The sequence below is a fragment of the Lissotriton vulgaris genome, unplaced genomic scaffold (assembly GCF_964263255.1).
Source record: "Lissotriton vulgaris unplaced genomic scaffold, aLisVul1.2 SCAFFOLD_261, whole genome shotgun sequence".
In the NCBI taxonomy this organism is placed as follows: domain Eukaryota; kingdom Metazoa; phylum Chordata; class Amphibia; order Caudata; family Salamandridae; genus Lissotriton; species Lissotriton vulgaris.
This window is the reverse complement of record NW_028252546.1, coordinates 802073-823975: the sequence shown is the minus strand read 5'-3', so window position 1 is coordinate 823975 and position 21903 is coordinate 802073. Positions and strand designations below refer to the sequence as shown.

General features: G+C 44.5%; 1 protein-coding gene across 1 annotated transcript in view; it reads left to right on the top strand.

Annotated features, from left to right (window-relative positions):
• The window catches only part of LOC147662122 (intercellular adhesion molecule 1-like), a 258970-nt gene that overhangs the window by 184039 nt on the left and 53028 nt on the right, over positions 1 to 21903 (top strand). Inside the window, exon 6 of the mRNA XM_086951095.1 lies at positions 16405 to 16689. Coding sequence (XP_086807221.1) covers positions 16405 to 16689 — 285 coding nt within the window. The remainder of the gene's footprint in view (positions 1 to 16404; positions 16690 to 21903) is intronic.

The following is a 21903-nucleotide window of genomic DNA, read 5'->3' as shown; positions in this document are numbered from 1 at the left end:
GGTGGTGGATGTGATGGTGGATACGGTGGATGTGGTGGATGCGGTGGTGGATGCTGTGGTGGTGGTGGTAGTGGTGGATGGGGTGGTGGTTGTAGTGGATGTGGTGGTGGATGTAGTGGTGGTGGATGTAGTGGTGGTGGGTGTGGTGGTGGTGGTGGATGCGGTGGTGGTGGATGCGGTGGTGGTGGATGTGGTGGATGTGGTGGTGGATGTCATGGTGGATGTGGAGGTGATGGTGAGTGTGGTGGTGGTGGATGTGATGGTGGATGTGGTGGTGGATGCGGTGGTGGTGGATGTGGTGATGGTGGATGCGGTGGTGGTGGTGGATGCGGTGGTGGTGGTGGATGGGGTGGTTGTGTATATTGTCTAGAAGCCTTGTATCAGCAGAGCTGGGCATTATTGACATAACAGCAGTGGCACACAGGTGGGTAACATGCACGTGACCTGGTGACCCTGGAGGTGTGAGTGGTAGGACATTGTTACACCCCTACAGTGTGCATCTGTGTGGTGTATCCTGGTGCGTGTCTGTCCGTTTTCACATGCATTTATTCTGGGAAGGTCTGTGTGTCTCTGTCAGTCTTTGTTAGAAAATGGTTGAAGGGACATCTGTTGTAGAAGTGTTTGTGTGTTTGCGACTGTTTCCGTGTGAATGCGTGCCTGCGGGTGTTTATCATCATCTGTGGGAGTCCCCATATTGCTCTATGTGTATGAATGTTGCACTGATGTTTGTGAATGATGCTTTTGATGTCATTGTTTTTTCTTTTTGATGCACTGAAACCAGTTCTACAAAACACTGTCAACTTTTTATTTTATAAACGGGTGTGGTGCATTTTACCGATGAACATACAATGCAGTATGGATACAATTGCGATCAGCTGCATTCCCATTGTCAATTGGTTCATATTTGAACTGTGACGATTACATCAATGGCTGATCGGAGATGCACGGAATTTCCACCTTTGTACCGCAGGTTCTATTAGATTAGAAATAGTTTTGACGTAGTATGTAGTACTTTATATTACTTATGCAAAATACATACTGTACTGTGTTCTTACCTCGTGCTCTATCTTCAACACCTGTGATTAGAAGTCTGCATGGAAAGGCTGCTGTCTTTAAGACAATAGTTATTCAAAGTCCTGTCATAATCTCTTCTTTCAGAATCTGACTCAGTTTATCAACATGGGCCTTTAACTTCGAGGCATTGACAATGTTTGAACAGTGTTTGTATAGCTTGAAAATGTGCATTTGTGTTTCACGAAGCTTTCATAAAAAAATACAAAGAAGGTAAACATAGGCCTGTGCACGTACAGTTTGAAAGGCAGCCTGTTTCATATTTACTGAGAGAAAAGGGGATACTCGTGGGAGCCTATGAAATGTGTAGATTATGGCGATTGGTTCAATTGCCCCACACTTTCTTCCATGGATTGTCTGTCGTAGAGACTGTGAAGCAAACGTGAATAAGGCCGTGAAATGTTTTTTATCTCCACCTGTTTTTTCACGATCCAATTTGAACACTTACATCAGCCAAATCATGGCAAATAAGTGAGAATAGCCACAAACTTTACTGAGTGCCTTCTATTTACCAATGGCAATCGCCATCCCACTCTATAAGGAAAATGCTTAAATGTGATGATGCGGAACATTTGGTCAATTATATGGTTATGGTAACTCGTTGCCTGTAACTTTACTCAATAAGTACTTTTAGGAATTAGATAGTACTCTCAGTAAAGTAGTTTAAGCGTTGCGTGTGATAGGGAAAAGTGTGATGAGTATTAATTCCACAAACTAAAGGAGTTATATTGAAACTTAAATCGCCCACATTAGAGCTGCAGTAAGCAAAATGTTTTATTACAATTAAATTCCTTCCAAAAAGCGCTTCCAATCCCAGCGGTCGCCAAATGTAGTGCAGGGACAGAAGCTGAAGCAATATATTTACAAGCCAAACGAGAAGGCTCTGAAGGCAAGTTCTGCCGCACGCTCGTGCACACTGCTTAAAGCGAGCACAGCCCACGGCTCCTGTGGTGTCTGCGGAACAGATGCGCGCCTGCCATTCTGGGCTCCCTGACAAGCGAACTGCGCATTTTATCTGAATAAAAATTGTTTTACGTCAAGAACTAAAGCATGACACGGACAGTATTAGAAGACCGTTTATGGCGAAATGACGACAAACAAGGGCAAAATGGGTGCTCAATAGCAGAATGGCTGCAAAGGGCACCTCATTATCCGATGCTCAGTTTAACCGCCGTTGTCAGTACAGCAAGCGGAGACATTTTTTACCTCATACCGTGTTAAGAAAAGGGCCTTTTGAAATAAGAGCCAGCCAATTGTTTGGGTGTAAATGCGGTATTTTGACAATTTGTTTGTCACTTGCATACCAACACATTGCAGCCTCCACCAGTCTTTATGAGAAGCCAGTTTCACACTCACAGGGGCAAAGAGGTGCCGCCCCCTGTAAAGCTGCAATGGCGCCAAGCCTGCCTCACATGCAGGTGATATGCTAAGGAGGACTGTTCTGAATACCAAAGGCGGGATGACCGAGCATTAACGTTTTTTTAATTAAATGTTTTGGTTTCCTCGTAATTTTTTAAAAGACCAATCGCAATTACTCACAGATTTTACATTTTGCAGCAGTACTTTCCATTTTTGCAAAAGTACCGATTTGCCAGACTAATATAACAAGAGATATGAAAACTAGCAGCGTCAGGGGGAATTAAGTAAATGTATACCTTGGGCGCCCTGATCCATCATAGCCACAGTCGTAATCACTTGTCAGGCCAGGAGAACTGGCACGCTTTGGTGAAGATTTAAAGCTGCAGGACCTCTGCAGAACGTGTCGATTTGCTTTTGGTCAGTTTGATTAAAAAAAACAGTTCTTTCAGGAGCCGGAAGACAAGTAGGTATCCCAAAGCAATGCTGGCCGGTCAGACTAAAGGCGACTGCAATTACAAACGCCCATGTTTTTAACAATCGCTAGGATGTATTCGCAGGTAGGCCAAACGTGAGAAGTGAGAAGACCATATTATCAGCCCTTCACAAGTAGCCAACAGCATAAATACCCCTTCGTAAAAACAATCGTAACAGATTCGCTTTCGCTCAAAACAACTGCTTGTCGATTTGCTGTGGTTCTGAAAAAGAGTGAAGGGTGAACTTTTCATAAAATATATTTCATCCTTACAACTTGTGTCATGTCCTGTGCTATATATAAAGAGATGCAGCAAATTATGGAATATGTGGCATCATATAAATGCAGTGGTATTGCCCTGATTATTGCACTACTGAACACTGCGCCAATAGACAAGAGCAGCTCTCTGGTCGCTCAGCACGACACCAAAGGGCTTCACACACAGCATATACAACACTACCACGCACTCCACCACGGTGTAACACGAGCCATCCGAAAACGTGCTTTGGCAGCCGACTTAAGGGGATGTACATTTAAATGTGAACGTATAAGGAATGCTACAAATGCCATGCATATTTTACACTCTGTATACAAAGCGCTATAACGTCTCACTGATGCGATCCAACCTATGCAAAATGTGAAAAACATATAAACAAGTTTAAAAAAAAAAAACACTGGGAGGGGGGAGGAGAAACACGAGAGACGGCCTGCGGCCGTCAAAGTGAAAGTACTAGGAGAAATGCGACACGGCGGGCAGGGGAGGAGGCGGAGTGGGGAGAGCGGCATGAGGGTGTGAAGCAGCAGGGGCCTGAGACGCGGCCGCCTTTAATGTGGTAATGCGAGGCAGGCGGCTGGTGGCATTGTGCACGCGCTTTCACATGCACTGGAAGAAATCGCCTGGGAATCGCCTGATCTCGGTAAGCTCTGGTTAAGTGCCTATATATCGAGCTCCCGCTCTCAATGCGCATGCGCATTGAGATAGGTCGCTCGACCTAAAAACATTTATTTAATGGTGCACACAAAACTTGTATATATTCGGGCACCGCACTTTATATTTAGCAGAGCGCTCACTGTTATGGGCAGTCACAGGGCAGATTAAGATAAGGCCAGCCGTGTCCAGTCCTGCAGCGAAGCACACACGACTTTGCAGAAGCTGGAAGCTTTGGCCCTCACTTCTTGGCACTGCATATTTTCCCTGCCGTACTGTACCATTCAGCATGGCAGGCTGCAGCAACAGGGCATGGGGGCGGTGGCTGAGTGGCTCCCAGACTTGGCTGCTGCTAAATAATAAAAGTGGACATTTTAAGGTAATTCTGTTTGTTTCATTTTCAAAGGCACATGCAGTAACTTTCTCCACATTCGTTTTTATGTGTGATGTAATAATTAGTGAAACAGTTTCAGTTTCTGAATGTTAGCCTTTTTTTCAGGTTAAACATCAATGATGTAGTATGTCACCCTGGAATTACTCGGTGCACTGATGCACTTAACGAGCTCATAGGCCAGAAGGAATTAATGCTAATTTGAAGGCAGCCTGCAGGAAAATTCTTACACAATGACACACATGGTGCAGGCTACAAATATCTCACAAGCCACTCACGGAGAGCAGAAAACCCTATCTAGGTGGTAGCCCTGGAAACGATAGCTCCATTTTTACTTTTCATATTTTTGCTACCAATTATACATTTATTTGGCTACTTCATTTCAAACTAACATGAAGCTTTTTGTCCACTTAAAAGAAGAACACACAAGGCTAAACGGGTGGTTAATCTAATTAATTTAGATAAAAGAATAAACAGCCCAGTTATAAAACCTTAAGTCTAAAAGGATTTTATCAAACACGTATCCATGTCTTATACATAAAAGGTTCAGTTGCAAAAGTCTGATGTTTGAAACATTTTTCCCCCACAGGCACCATCTGTGCGTCCACATCAAAGCAACAATCAGCCTCCCTCCCACTGGCATCTGAAGCTTCCCCCAGCATGCGCTCTGCCTCAGGCAGGCATTTCTCCTCCCCTAATTATTCACTTTACTTCCTCTTCTCCCCCCCCCCCCCCCCCCCCCCCCCCCACAGCAATGCCAAGAGCTTACAGTAGCCAAGATAACTACAGTATTTGGAAAGAGCTCCGAGCTTTAACACTACTCAGGCTTCAGAGCAACGCGTTTCTCTCTGTCTGGTGAAGTGTGTACCCATTGCACAGCGGCTCGCACTGACATGCATATTATAGCTATTGTTAAAATGTGGTAATGAGTGTTTCTAGAGTGCTAAGAAGAGAGGTCACTGCACAGGGAATGACAGTGTGAAACACACGAGCATCTAGCCAAGCACATGATAATGGGGGGTACGTTTATTGTGCCTTTTCTACTTTTTTTTAAATCTTTCTCACTCTTGGTATTTCACTCCCCTTTTGACTTCTTCACTCGAATTTCTTGCTTTCATCTCATCGTCTTTCTTTCCTTTCCTCTCGCCCTCTTCTCTCTCCTTCTCTATTCTCCGCCTCTTTATCTTTTGCCATTTCATATATACGAAAAATGCACCGACATGAACAATTTCATAACCGTATCGCGTTTCACATCGAGCCTGTGGCTGTGGTTTCTTCCACTGTAACAAATAGATGTTCCTGCCATTACCCAATTTAATGAGATTTCATTTATCACCCTCGTCTGGATGAAAGGCCGACATGCCGTGTAGAGCTCGGACCCGGGCCTGCAGGTCGCACCAAATGCCCTAATCTATTGCTTAACTCGCCGAGCCGCCCAGAAATAAACGAGTTACCACTAGCCTTCGAAAATATTCATTTTATTTCTGGCATTTGAAACAGACTGAGTTACTTCGGCCCTCAAAAAGTAATTTAACTTCCAAACGTAATCAAGCTCTGACTGGTCTTTACCAGCACTCAAGTTATTTCAGACTTTTATATTTTAGTTACTTATGTCCTCTGGGCAGAATTTTTTTTGTCTGCCCTTTGTCAAAGTATTTACTTTCCTCCGGCCTCACTCTCTATCTATCTATCTATCTATCTATCTATCTATCTATCTATCTATCTATCTATCTATCTATCTATCTATCTATCTATCTATCTATCTATCTATCTATCTATCTATCTATCGCCCTCACTCTATCTATCTATCTATCTATCTATCTATCTATCTATCTATCTATCTATCTATCTATCTATCTATCTATCTATCTATCTATCTATCTATCTATCTATCTATCTATCTATCTATCTATCTATCTATCTATCTATCTATCTATCTATCTATCTATCTATGGCCCTCACTCTATCTATCTATCTATCTATCTATCTATCTATCTATCTATCGCCCTCACTCTATCTATCTATCTATCTATCTATCTATCTATCTATCTATCTATCTATCTATCTATCTATCTATCTATCTATCTATCTATGGCCCTCACTCTATCTATCTATCTATCTATCTATCTATGGCCCTCACTCTATCTATCTATCTATCTATCTATCTATCTATCTATCTATCTATCTATCTATCTATCTATCTATCTATCTATCTATCTATGGCCCTCACTCTATCTATCTATCTATCTATCTATCTATCTATCTATCTATCTATCTATGGCCCTCACTCTATCTATCTATCTATCTATCTATCTATCTATGGCCCTCACTCTATCTATCTATCTATCTATCTATCTATGGCCCTCACTCTATCTATCTATCTATCTATCTATGGCCCTCACTCTATCTATCTATCTATCTATCTATCTATCTATCTATGGCCCTCACTCTATCTATCTATCTATCTATCTATCTATGGCCCTCACTCTATCTATCTATCTATCTATCTATGGCCCTCACTCTATCTATCTATCTATCTATGGCCCTCACTCTATCTATCTATCTATCTGTGGCCCTCACTCTATCTATCTATCTATCTATCTATGGCCCTCACTCTATCTATCTATCTATCTATCTATCTATGGCCCTCACTCTATCTATCTATCTATCTATCTATGGCCCTCACTCTATCTATCTATCTATCTATCTATCTATCTATCTATCTATGGCCCTCACTCTATCTATCTATCTATCTATCTATGGCCCTCACTCTATCGTTCTATCTATCTATCTATCTATGGCCCTCACTCTATCTATCTATCTATCTATCTATCTATCTATCTATCTATCTATCTATCTATCTATCTATCTATCTATCTATCTATCTATCTTTCTATCTATCTATCTATCTATGGCCCTCACTCTATCTATCTATCCATCTATCTATCTATGGCCCTCACTCTATCTATCTATCTATCTATGGCCCTCACTCTATCTATCTATCTATCTATGGCCCTCACTCTATCTATCTATCTATCTATCTATCTATCTATCTATGGCCCTCACTCTATCTATCTATCTATCTATCTATCTATCTATCTATCTATCTATCTATCTATCTATCTATCTATCTATCTATCTATCTATCTATCTATCTATCTATCTATCTATCTATCTATCTATCTATGGCCCTCACTCTATCTATCTATCTATCTATCTATCTATCTATCTATCTATCTATCTATCTATCTATCTATCTATCTATCTATCTATCTATCTATCTATCTATCTATCTATCTATCTATCTATCTATCTATCTATCTATCTATCTATCTATCTATCTATCTATCTATCTATGGCCCTCACTCTATCTATCTATCTATCTATGGCCCTCACTCTATCTATCTATCTATCTATCTATCTATCTATCTATCTATCTATCTATGGTCCTCACTCTATCTATCTATCTATCTATGGCCCTCACTCTATCTATCTATCTATCTATGGCCCTCACTCTATCTATCTATCTATCTATGGCCCTCACTCTATCTATCTATCTATCTATCTATCTATGTCCCTCACTCTATCTATCTATCTATCTATCTATCTATCTATCTATCTATCTATCTATCTATCTATCTATCTATCTATCTATCTATCTATCTATCTATCTATCTATCTATCTATCTATGGCCCTCACTCTATCTATCTATCTATCTATCTATCTATCTATCTATCTATCTATCTATCTATCTATCTATCTATCTATCTATCTATCTATCTATCTATCTATCTATCTATCTATCTATCTATCTATCTATCTATCTATCACCCTCACTCTATATATCTATCTATCTATCTATCTATCTATGGCCCTCACTCTATCTATCTATCTATCTATCTATCTATCTATCTATCTATCTATCTATCTATCTATCTATCTATCTATCTATCTATCTATCTATCTATCTATCTATCTATGGCCCTCACTCTATCTATCTATCTATCTATCTATCTATCTATCTATCTATCTATCTATCTATCTATCTATCTATCTATCTATCTATCTATCTATGGCCCTCACTCTATCTATCTATCTATCTATCTATCTATCTATCTATCTATCTATCTATCTATCTATCTATCTATCTATGGCCCTCACTCTCTATCTATCTATCTATCTATCTATGGCCCTCACTCTATCTATCTATCTATCTATCTATCTATGGCCCTCACTCTATCTATCTATCTATCTATCTATCTATGGCCCTCACTCTATCTATCTATCTATCTATCTATCTATCTATGGCCCTCACTCTATCTATCTATCCATCTATCTATCTATCTATGGCCCTCACTCTATCTATCTATCTATCTATGGCCCTCACTCTATCTATCTATCTATCTATGGCCCTCACTTTATCTATCTATCTATCTATGGCCCTCACTCTATCTATCTATCTATCTGTGGCCCTCACTCTATCTATCTATCTATCTATCTATGGCCCTCACTCTATCTATCTATCTATCTATCTATGGCCCTCACTCTATCTATCTATCTATCTATCTATGGCCCTCACTCTATCTATCTATCTATCTATCTATCTATCTATGGCCCTCACTCTATCTATCTATCTATCTATCTATGGCCCTCACTCTATCGTTCTATCTATCTATCTATCTATCTATGGCCCTCACTCTATCTATCTATCTATCTATCTATCTATCTATCTATCTATCTATCTATCTATCTATCTATCTATCTATCTATCTATCTATCTATCTATCTATCTATCTATCTATCTATCTATCTATCTATCTATGGCCCTCACTCTATCTATCTATCTATCTATCTATCTATGGCCCTCACTCTATCTATCTATCTATCTATGGCCCTCACTCTATCTATCTATCTATCTATCTATGGCCCTCACTCTATCTATCTATCTATCTATCTATCTATGGCCCTCACTCTATCTATCTATCTATCTATCTATCTATCTATCTATGGCCCTCACTCTATCTATCTATTTATCTGTGGCCCTCACTCTATCTATCTATCTATCTATCTATCTATCTATGGCCCTCACTCTATCTATCTATCTATCTATCTATGGCCCTCACTCTATCTATCTATCTATCTATCTATGGCCCTCACTCTATCTATCTATCTATCTATGGCCCTCACTCTATCTATCTATCTATCTATCTATGGCCCTCACTCTATCTATCTATCTATCTATCTATCTATCTATCTATCTATCTATCTATCTATCTATCTATCTATCTATCTATCTATCTATCTATCTATCTATCTATCTATCTATCTATCTATCTATCTATCTATCTATCTATCTATCTATGGCCCTCACTCTATCTATCTATCTATCTATCTATCTATCTATGGCCCTCACTCTATCTATCTATCTATCTATGGCCCTCACTCTATCTATCTATCTATCTATGGCCCTCACTCTATCTATCTATCTATCTATCTATGGTCCTCACTCTATCTATCTATCTATCTATGGCCCTCACTCTATCTATCTATCTATCTATGGCCCTCACTCTATCTATCTATCTATCTATGGCCCTCACTCTATCTATCTATCTATCTATGGCCCTCACTCTATCTATCTATCTATCTATCTATCTATCTATCTATCTATCTATCTATCTATCTATCTATCTATCTATATATCTATCTATCTATCTATCTATCTATCTATCTATCTATCTATCTATCTATCTATCTATCTATCTATCTATCTATCTATCTATCTATGGCCCTCACTCTATCTATCTATCTATCTATCTATCTATCTATGGCCCTCACTCTATCTATCTATCTATCTATCTATGGCCCTCACTCTATCTATCTATCTATCTATCTATGGCCCTCACTCTACCTATCTATCTATCTATCTATCTATGGCCCTCACTCTATCTATCTATCTATCTATCTATCTATCTATCTATCTATCTATCTATCTATCTATGGCCCTCACTCTATCTATCTATCTATCTATCTATGGCCCTCACTCTATCTATCTATCTATCTATGGCCCTCACTCTATCTATCTATCTATCTATCTATCTATGGCCCTCACTCTATCTATCTATCTATCTATCTATGGCCCTCACTCTATCTATCTATCTATCTATGGCCCTCACTCTATCTATCTATCTATCTATGGCCCTCACTCTATCTATCTATCTATCTATCTATGGCCCTCACTCTATCTATCTATCTATCTATGGCCCTCACTCTATCTATCTATCTATCTATCTATCTATGGCCCTCACTCTATCTATCTATCTATCTATGGCCCTCACTCTATCTATCTATCTATCTATGGCCCTCACTCTATCTATCTATCTATCTATGGCCCTCACTCTATCTATCGCATCACCACAGCATCACTCGGGGGCACCACAGCATCACTCGGGGGCACCAAAGCATCACTCGGGGGCACCACAGCATCACTCGGGGGCACCACAGCATCGCTCGGGGGCACCACAACATCGCTCGGGGCACCACAACATCACTCGGGGGCACCACAACATCAATCTGTGCAACCATTCAACAACAACAGGTTCAAATATGTTCTCTCAATGTTTCAAGCTTTATTACAAACGTCACAAAAAGATGTTAATATTTGACTTCTGTTCTTGGATTTTCGTCAAAATAAAATACACTGAACATAATCTTCACAAAACTTATTTACAAAAGTTTAAGCTATTCCCATTATAAATTACAATAACTTTTATTTAAGTATTAATTATTTCAAAAAATTAAAAGCCATTGTTATTTGTAATATCAATACATCTAAGTCACGTAAATACAACACATATTGCATTACAAATGCTATAGGTGTCACATTTGCGAAAGTTAAAACTATTGCCATTGTAAACGACAAAGTTACTAATTTCGCTATTTTCAAAACCAACACATAAATAAAAAAAATGTCATTTACAATACCAATAGCTCAAACTTTCCTAATGCGAGACCTATTGCACATCCACTGCCACATCCACCACACCCACCACCACCACATCCACCACACCCACCACCACTACATCCACCACCACCACCGCATCCACCACCACCACCGCATCCACCACCACCACCGCATCCACCACCACCGCATCCACCACCACCGCATCCACCACCACCGCATCCACCATCACCACCACATCCACCATCACATCCACCATCACCAACACATCCACCATCACATCCACCGCCACATCCCCCATCACCACATCCACCACCACCGCATCCACCATCACCACACCCACCACCACTACATCCACCACCACATCCACCACCCCATCCACCACCACCGCATCCACCATCACCACATCCACCGCATCCACCACCACATCCACCACCACATCCACCACCACATCCACCACCACAGCCACCGCATCCACCACCACACCACTACAACCACCACTACCACCAACACTTCATCCACCGCATCCACCATCACCACATCCACTGCATCCACCACCACCACAACCACCACACCCACCACCACTACATCCACCACCACATCCACCACCCCATCCACCACCACCACCGCATCCACTGCCACCACCGCATCCACCATCACCACATTCACCGCATCCACCACCACATCCACCATCACCACCACATCCACCATCACATCCACCACCACCACATCCACCACTACATCCACCACCACATCCACCACCACATCCACCACCACACCACTACAACCACCACTACCACCACCACCGCATCCACTGCATCCACCATCACCACATCCACCGCATCCACCACCACAACCACCGTATCCACCACCGCATCCACCATCACCACCACATCCACCATCACCACCACATCCACCATGACATCCACCACCGCATCCACCACCACCACCACCATCACATCCACCACCACCACATCCACCATCACATCCACCACAACCACCACCCCATCCACTGCCACCACCTCATCCACTGCCACCACCCCATCCACTGCCACCACCACATCCACCACCACATCCACCACCGCATCCACTGCTACCATCACCACATCCACTGCATCCACCATCACTGCATCCACCACCACATCCACCATCACCACCACATCCACCATCACCACCACATCCACCACCACATCCACCACCACATCCACCATCGCATCCACCATCGCATCCACCACCGCATCCACCACCGCATCCACCACCGCATCCACCACCGCATCCACCACCGCATCCACCACCGCATCCACCACTGCATCCACCACCACATCCACCACCGCATCCACCACTTCCACCACCACCGCATCCATCACCACCACATCCACCACCACATCCACCACTTCCACCACCACCGCATCCATCACCACCACATTCACATCCACCACCACATCCACCGCATCCACCGCATCCACCACCACCGCATCCACCACCACCGCATCCACCACTACCACATCCACCATCACCTCCACATCCACCATCACCTCCACATCCACCATCACCTCCACATCCACCATCACCTCCACATCCACCATCACCTCCAAATCCACATCCACCACCACATCCACCACCACATCCACATCCACCACCACATCCACATCCACCACCACATCCACATCCACCACCACATCCACCACCACATCCACCATCACCTCCACATCCACCATCACCTCCACATCCACCATCACCTCCACATCCACCATCACATCCACATCCACCACCACATCTACATCCACCACCACATCCACCACCGCCGCATCCACCACCACCGCCGCATCCACTCCCACCGCCACATCCACCGCCACATCCACCGCCACATCCACCGCCACATCCACCACCACCGCCACATCCACCGCCACATCCACATCCACCACCGCCACATCCACCATCACCTCCACCTCCACATCCACCATCACCTCCACATCCACCATCACCTCCACATCCACCATCACCTCCACATCCACATCCACCACCACATCCACCACATCCACCACCACATCTACCTCCACCATCACCTCCACCTCCACCGCCATATCCACATCCACCGCCACATCCACATCCACCGCCACATCCACCGCCACATCCACCACCACCGCCACATCCACCACCACCGCCACATCCACCACCACCGCCACATCCACAACCACCGCCACATCCACCACCACCGCCACATCCACCACCAACACATCCACCATCACCACAACATCCACCATCACCACCACATCCACCATCACCACCACATCCACCACCACATCCACATCCACCACCACATCCACATCCACCACCACATCCACCACATCCACATCCACCACCATATCCACCACCACCGCATCCACCACCACCGCATCCACCACCACCACCACCGCATCCACCACCACCGCATCCACCACCGCATCCACCACCACCGCATCCACCACCACATCCACCACCACCACCACATCCACCACCACATCCACCACCACCACCACATCCACCACCACCACCACATCCACCACCACCACCACATCCACCACCGCATCCACCACCACCACCGCATCCACCACCACCACCGCATCCACCACCACCACCGCATCCACCACCATCACATCCACCACCATCACATCCACCACCATCACATCCACCACCACCACATCCACCACCAACACATCCACCACCATCACATCCACCACCACCACCATTACCCCCACCATATCCCCCAGATCCACCACCACCACATCTATGTGTGTGTGTGTGTAGGTGCAAATGCAATGTTCTTGGATTTTCGTCACAATAAAATACACTGAACATAATCTTCCCAAAAGTTATTTACAAACGTTTAAGCTATTGCCATTATAAATTACAATAACTTTTATGTAAGTATTAATTATTTACAAAATTAAAAGCCATTGTTATATCAAGACATCTAAGTCACGTAAATACAACACACATTGCATTACAAATGCTATAGGTGTCACATTTGTATAAGTTAAAACTATTGACATTGTAACTGACAAAGCTATTAATTTTGCTACTTTCAAAACCAACACATAAATAAAAAAAGTGCCATTTACAATACCAGTAGCTCAAACTTTCCAAATGCGAGACCTATTGCATTTCCAATGCTTGTTATATAGCCCGGACATTACCCAAAGGTGTCAGAGCGATCCTTCTTTCCTTATGGTGTCCACTCGTGGTAATGGGGTGAGGGGTTCATGGGTAAATAGGAGAAGCCTCCATGGAAGACATCGGGAGTGGAAATGATGCTGGCTGGGGGCAATGGGGGTGGAGCGTGCATGCAGGCGGTGAGGGGAGGGAGAAGGGAGTGGGACCCTTGGTTGTGGGGGTGGTGGGGGGTCTTGTTTCAGATAAAGGTTAATGATGATAATGGAGGCTCCCACGCTAGGGCACCCGCTGCTTCATCAAGGCCCACCAATCCCACCGGCCTGTCGGATCCGACTCTACGGTAAATCTGCAGCCCTATCGGGGTAATCCACTGGTTTCCCAGGGAGAGATCCAAGGGTGCGCAAAGAACCGGTGGTCCAAGGCGCTGGGAGAGTCCATGGGGGTCGACACCCGGGGCCCAAACCGAGATCCTTGGGACGAACCTATGCACTGGGCCCCAGTCTCAGCACCAGAACTGGGGGGCGAAGCGCTGGGCGAGCGAGAGCATAAAGGAGGCTAAAAAACACAAGTTTCCAATCCGAGAACAAGCATTTGCAATGCATACATGCCACAGTCATTCAGAAAGTACACATACATTGATCCACAAATTCAGTGTGGGTGAAGTCCATGCTCGTGTGCACCTCATTGCCACACCTATCCATACAGGCTAAGAAAGTTGAGCCTAATCAAGGGTTGGCAAGCATCAAACAAAAGACATGAAAGAGTTTTGCCTTGGTACTGACAGGCGTCTGTCACACCATACGCATGCACTTGAGAAGGCAATGAAAAAATAGAAGCTAGTCTTCAGTTTGTGAACATCAGGTAAACATAGGAACGAAGTATAGGGGGGAGAACTGCTCGTCCTGGCAGAGCTAGTTGTCACACCTGCCAGCACAGAAACGTCACAATTTAGGTTCTAGAGCATCAGACAAAAATTATCAGCAAAATTAGGGCTGTCAGTGCGGAGTCCTCCGTTTTGCAGAATGTAACTTTTACAGGCTGTTATACTGCCATCTAGTGGTTGGTTCTGAGATTTCCTTTGAAATGAAAAGTTACTTATTTCATGCTTTGTTGGCTGTATGCAGGGCACAAGTCCTAAAATAAGCGCTCGGTGAGAGCATGTGAGCGCGCAGTGGGAGCGTGTGAGGCAGAGAGGAGACTCCATGTGCAGGCACATCGTCTATCCATGCGCGGCCATGGTTTGTCTCCCTTCGCGCACCAAACCAACAACAATAGTCTCGCCAAGGTGAAGGAGCGCATGCGCTGCATTCGCTAGGCGAGACCTAAAGAAAAGGAGTGCTTACAGACTAAATAAGACATGCTGGGTCGCATCCGAAGTAAAGGGGCCAGTCGCCATGCGTGCTTACGAATGCAGACAAGGCGGTACCATGGAGGGACTAACAAGCCTAATAAGGACTCGCAGGCCAGCGTTTACGACGAACAATGACAAGCCAATGACAAATATGGGCAGAGAGTGGGAGGGGCTTCAAGTCCATAGTCCACTACTGCATGCGTCGCAGCAGCGCATGCGCTGCTCAGGCTCATCCTAAAAAGTGTTTCCCTTTCCTTGTAAAACAATGCTTTTTGTGCAGTACATCTATATATAAACACACTGAACCAATCCCTTTGTCATCAGCGCAAGCCTCTGAGCAGCGATTCGCTAGTCTGGCCTCGCATGATAGTATGTCTCTCTTAAAAAGCAGCAGGTGACCACGAAGATATAGCTTATCCCCTGCTGGATCTAATTCAGAGATAGCTGTAAATGTCATATAAAACGTGCTCAGTGTGACATGGCAGATAAACAAATCGTAATACTAAATTCCCTTTCTAACCATTTTCAGTTTTGCTGTCTCTAGGATCTGGCATTCACAAAGCCAGACCTAAAAAAAAGTGAAAGGCTTCATATGTGTCTTACCTATTAATTTGTCAACACTTATTGGTGTCTGTTGCCTTTCCTCACCTGTCTCTTTTGTGAGCAAATTCACATTATTAAAAAAAGTTACTTTTCTTTCTTTTTTGTATATGTCTCCAGACTTTCCTGATCCAGTACTTCAAATATTTCCAAAAAGAGCAGAGCTGCTAGTTGGTACAGAGGTGATTGTAACCTGTGATGTTGTGGAAACCTATCCGCGCGAGGTTCAGTTGAGCATCCAAATCGGTTCCCTCCTGGAACCCTGTGATATAGAATCTCCCGGCTCCTGCACCTACTATACCCTGACGGTGCAAAAGGAACACGTCGGAGTGACTGCTGCCTGTGAGGCGACTATGCAAGCAGCAAACCTGACGAGGAGAACCTCCGAAGCACTGAATGTTGTTTGTGAGTATCAGGGCTGGTGCCCTCCACACCCCCAAAATCAGAGCTGCCCAGCCATGTTCTTTATTGCAATTAGGTTTTTATTGTTAATTGCCACTTGTATAGCGCACAATCTGCCGTTAGTATGGCTTCGCAATGCCTTTTGGTGGTGATGACGCTGACCCCTTTTCCTCCACCTTTCACTCTCCTCTGCTCAGCACAGTGCCCAGTTGCTTGCCAACTAGCTCCAATCAATCAATCAATCAATCAGAGTGCTTGTAAAGCGTGCTACCTACCTGTGAGGGTCTCAAGGCACTGAGGGGAGGGGGGTGCCGTTACTGCTCGAAGAGCCAGGTCTTGAGGAGTCTTCTGAAGGCGAGTAGGTCTTGGGTCTGCCGTATGTGGGTAGGGAGGGTGTTCCAGGTCTTGATGGCGAGGTAGGAGAAGGATCTGCCGCCGGAGGTCGTTCGTTGGATGCGGGGGACGATGGCGAGGGTGAGGTTGGCGGAGCGGAGCTGGCGGGTGGGTGTGTAGAAGCTGAGTCTGCTGTTCAGGTAGGCTGGTCCGGCGTTGTGGAGTGCTTTGTGTGGGTGGGTGAGGAGTTTGAAGGTGATCCTCTTCTCGACGGGGAGCCAGTGTAGGTCTCTCAGGTGGGGGGTGATGTGGCTGCGGTGGGGGATGTTGACGATCAGTCGGGCGGAGGCGTTTTGGATGCGTTGTAGTCGTCGTAGGTGTTTGGCTGGGATTCCTGCGTAGAGTGTGTTGCTGTACTCCAGTCTGCTGCTGACGAGGTCCTCTGTCACTGTGCTTCTTGTTTTGGTCGGGATCCACTTGTAGATCCTGCGGAGCATGCGGAGGCTGTTGTAGCAGGAGGAGGAGACGGTGTTGACCTGTTTAGACATGGAGAGGGAGGAGTCGAGGATGAATCCTAGGTTGCGTGCATGGTCGGTGGGTGTTGGTGCTGTTCTCAGTGTGGTCGCCCACCAGGAGTCGTCCCAGGCTGAGGGGATGGGTCCGAGGATGAGGACCTCCGTCTTGTCCGAGTTCAGTTTCAGACGGCTGCTCCTCATCCAGTCGGCGATGGCCTTCATTCCCTCGTGGAGGTTGGTTTTGGCGATGTGGGTGTTCTTGGTGAGGGAGAGGATGAGCTGGGTGTCTCGGCGTAGGAGATGATGTTGAGATCGTGATGGCGGGCCACTTGTGCGAGGGGGGCCATGTAGACGTTGAACAGAGTCGGGCTGAGGGATGAGCCCAGGGGGGACGCAGCAGTTGATGTCGGTGGCTTCGGATCTCAAGGGCAGGAGGCGGACGCCCTGGGTTCTGCCGAGAGGAAGGACGTGGTCCAGTCAAGGGCCTTCTCTTGGATTCCGACTTCTAGGAGGCGTGTCTTTAGAGTGCGATGACAGACCGTGTCGAAGGCGGCTGACAAGTCCAGGAGGATGAGGACTGATGTTTCGCGGTTGTCTAGTTGGCGCCTGATGTCGTTTGTGGTGGCGATGAGGGTCGTCTCGGTGCTGTGGTTTCGTCTGAACCCGGACTGGGATGGGTCCAAGATGTTGTTGTCTTCCAGGTGGCGGGTCAGGTGCATGTTGACAATTTTCTTGATGACCTTCGCCGGGAGCAGGGAGATGGGCCGAAAGTTCTTGAGGTCCTTGGGGTCCGCCTTGGGCTTCTTGAGGAGCTCCGTGCCAAGTAAAACTGAAAGAAGGCACTATATTTGAATGTACATGTGAGGTGCACTGACAGTGTAGTGTCACCAAGAGGGGTTAAATTTAGCTTAGGTTTGGGTTAAGAACTAGGGTTAGGCTTAGGGTAAGGAGTTAGTTTAGCTTTTAAGGGCTAGGGAAAGGGTTTGGATAAGGAGTAGATGTGGCTTTACGGCCAGAGCTCCCGACTTTGGAACTGGGGTACCAATTTCGTGTCCCGGCGTTGACTCAACACCCTGTGATTCTGGGCAAATCACTTAATTTCCCCGAGCCCCAAAAAAAAAAATCCTACCTTATGCAGCAATTAGCAGGGTTAGGAAGGAACACATGGGTAGAGTTCATAGTAAGTTTTGATCCGTTTGCGTTAGAAACAATTTTTTTGCTAAAATCTAAACAAAATATGCAAACGATGATGGATCACGTGGCAAGTGTGGAAAATCCTAATCATGAGCTAAACAATGTGGCCACTGACTCTCATGTTTCAGGGGAAGAGGAGCCGTTTTGTCTCTCCAATCCACGATCACACAAAATCACAGTCCTCTACAACAGCAGGAGGTCAGCAAATTGACATATTAAAAATGAACAAATATGCCAATTAACCTTTATTTGCTATGATTTTCCTTTTTAAGATTTAAGTAGATTATCATCATTTTTTTTTGCACAACCACAGATTACCTTTTCTACCCACTACACAAAGTGCTTTGAAGCAACCTGGCGGCAAGATTAGCGCTACAAATACGTTTAAACATGAAGCCTGGTGGACACCTAACTAGTTCAGTGTGTTAATTTTAGTGGTAGAAACAATAAATTCAGAGTAAACATCCTCTCAGCCAATGTCTTTTTATTAATTGTGATTTCTCAAAAAATTATATCAATCACAGCCGAAACGTGTTTCAGCAATGATGGGTCTTTTTCAAGTTTAAGGGGTTGAGTGCGCTACTGGGATGTAGGCTCATCCCTGCTTGTGGGCACACTTATGTGGTTCGTTGTTGCAGCACAACTGACTCCAAGGAGGTTAAAAAAAAGTTCAAAAAGCCGAGTTATTGTATTTTATTTTGAACGTTCATTTTCAAGTTCATAAGTTTTCCATATATAACATTTAGTAGTTCATGTTATCCACTTAATGGAAGTTTAATCAGAAATGCTCCAATGCATTTCGGACCCGGAGGGCCCTTTATCAAGGAGCGCTGAAAAGAAACAGGATATAGCTCTAATCAATGGTTTGTGCAATAAATCAAAAGCATCACATATACTCAATTTTCAAACATAAGTTGGTTCACATAAAATGATCAACCACATGCACCAGTGTATATAGAAACGCATTATAGTGACATGTCGAGTGTCGGAGCTCAAAAAGATGAGAGGGTAATCGTGCGTGGATCATTAAATAAGGGTGAAGGGAAGGAAAATGAGCGGGTTCGTGCAAAGTGGCTCTCTGCCGGTGCGCTTTACAGGGAAAGTGATGGGAGTTTGGGATAGTGAAAAGCAGTTAACCAAGCCGCTCGTGTAAAAACAAGACTTACGTGATTCGCTTAGATTAGATTCCTCATGGGATCTAGGAAGACATAAGGTAGTGGGTAGGTAAGTGTCAAGACACTAGTGAGTGAACATCCTCGGCAAAAAACTAGCCTCAGATTAAACTTACTTGGAATGCTAAAGCGTACGCGGCTTGGCGGGGTGTCGGCACCGGAGATCAATGACTTCGCGTAGTGAACGCGGAGTTTCTGGCCGGGGTCTAAACAAAGGTGGAAACCAATGAGGGACTAACGTAAAAGAGAACGTGTCGTGCGGCCATCTTGGAGTGGGGTGAAAACAGAGAGAGTGATGGAACCGAATCGGTTTACAAAGTAAATCAACAAGATAATCAAACTATATAAGCACAACAAGCAAAACTAGGTCACAATGTATCAGTAATGTACCCGAAGGGTACTATAAGTAACAGCTGAGTTCGGTTCGATCATTTAAGCCGTGAGGCTTCAATGAATGGAGTCTGTAAATCCATGCTGTTTCCCTCTGTAAAAGTACCTTATTAATGTCTTTTCCTTCAATTTTTGGTACAGTTTCCAAAATTAGGAATTTAAGTTGAGCCACGTTGTGGTTGGCTTCATTGAAATGAGTCGCAACGCTGGATTTGGTGTTTTTTGTGTGAATGTTAGATTTATGTTCGTTCAGACTGATTTTTATTTTCCTGGTAGTTTTTCCGACGTATATCATGCCGTAGGGGCATTTGAGGAGATAGATGAGGTTTGATGAATCACATGTTGCATCTACATTCAGTTTTATTTATAGCCTCTCATGGGGTGATTCAGACTGTTTCCTTTAATTACGTTGTTGCAGTGGGGACAGGGGCGTGTGCCCGTGTGGTTCACTGGTTCCTTGGTTGTCTTAGACAAGATCTCTTTGAAGTTCTTTGAGCGGGTGTAGGCAAAGATGGGTGGTTCCTTAAATAGGTCCCCAGTCTGGTTCGGAGGATAAAATCCGCCAGTGTTTTATGATTATACTCTTGAAAGTTCTGCTGGATGTTGAGTATCTGGAGACCAGAGCCATTCTCTTATTGTCAGCCTTGGTAGTGCCTTTTAGGGCTTCTGAACGAGAAATCATAGATGTTCTTGTGATAGCTTCATTGATCACTTCCTTGGGATATCCTCTATTGAGAAATCTTGATGCCATGGTTTGCGTTTGAGAAGTTCTGGTTTCTGGGTCAGACACAATACGTTTGATCCTTAACATTTGGCTGAACGGTAAAGGAATCAATCACCCCTGAGGAACTCACGGAAACCCTGGAAGACATCAACAAACAGCTGGACAGACACGCTAGAGAAATAAACGAGTGAAAAATTCGCAAATTTCGCCAGGATACCCTGGATTACAAACTAGGGGAGGTGTACACCTGGGCGGATGTTTACGCCCAACGCCGTAGAAACAAACCGTATAATCAAAACACTGACACCTCTTCCTCAGGAAGTGACAACAGCAGTCGTCCACCAAGGAGAACCCCGACGGAACCATTGACTTCCACAGATTCACATGGTCAGAAACTGATACAAACACCCAGCAACAAAGATCCCACAACAACGGAGTCTTTTTTAGAGGTAAGCCCAGACAGGACCGACGACCCAGACGGGGCAAAAGGGCAGGAAAAATAAAACGAGGGCAGTCAGCAACCTCCAAAGACCAAAAGGAAAACCAGGAAGAATCGTTAGTGATTAACATCTCGGACACTGATCTCACGGAACATCAAATGAAAACTCTCCAGAAGGGAATGTCATTTATCCCCACCAATAACACCAATCTACTGGAGTTAGAAGTGAGTACTTTCAAATGTACCCGTAAGCTACGCCTAAGGCATTTTTTTGAGAAGATTTTGGAACCTCCTAAAGATATCAAACCTGACTTATTATTGGGCCTTAGACCATCTAGCACCTACATGCCCCCCAGTAGTCACAAAAGCATTGACACCTTTGAGACCCTGGTCAGACAAGACATTTCAAAAATCAATTTCAGACAGAAAGTTTGCAATAACATCACCAAT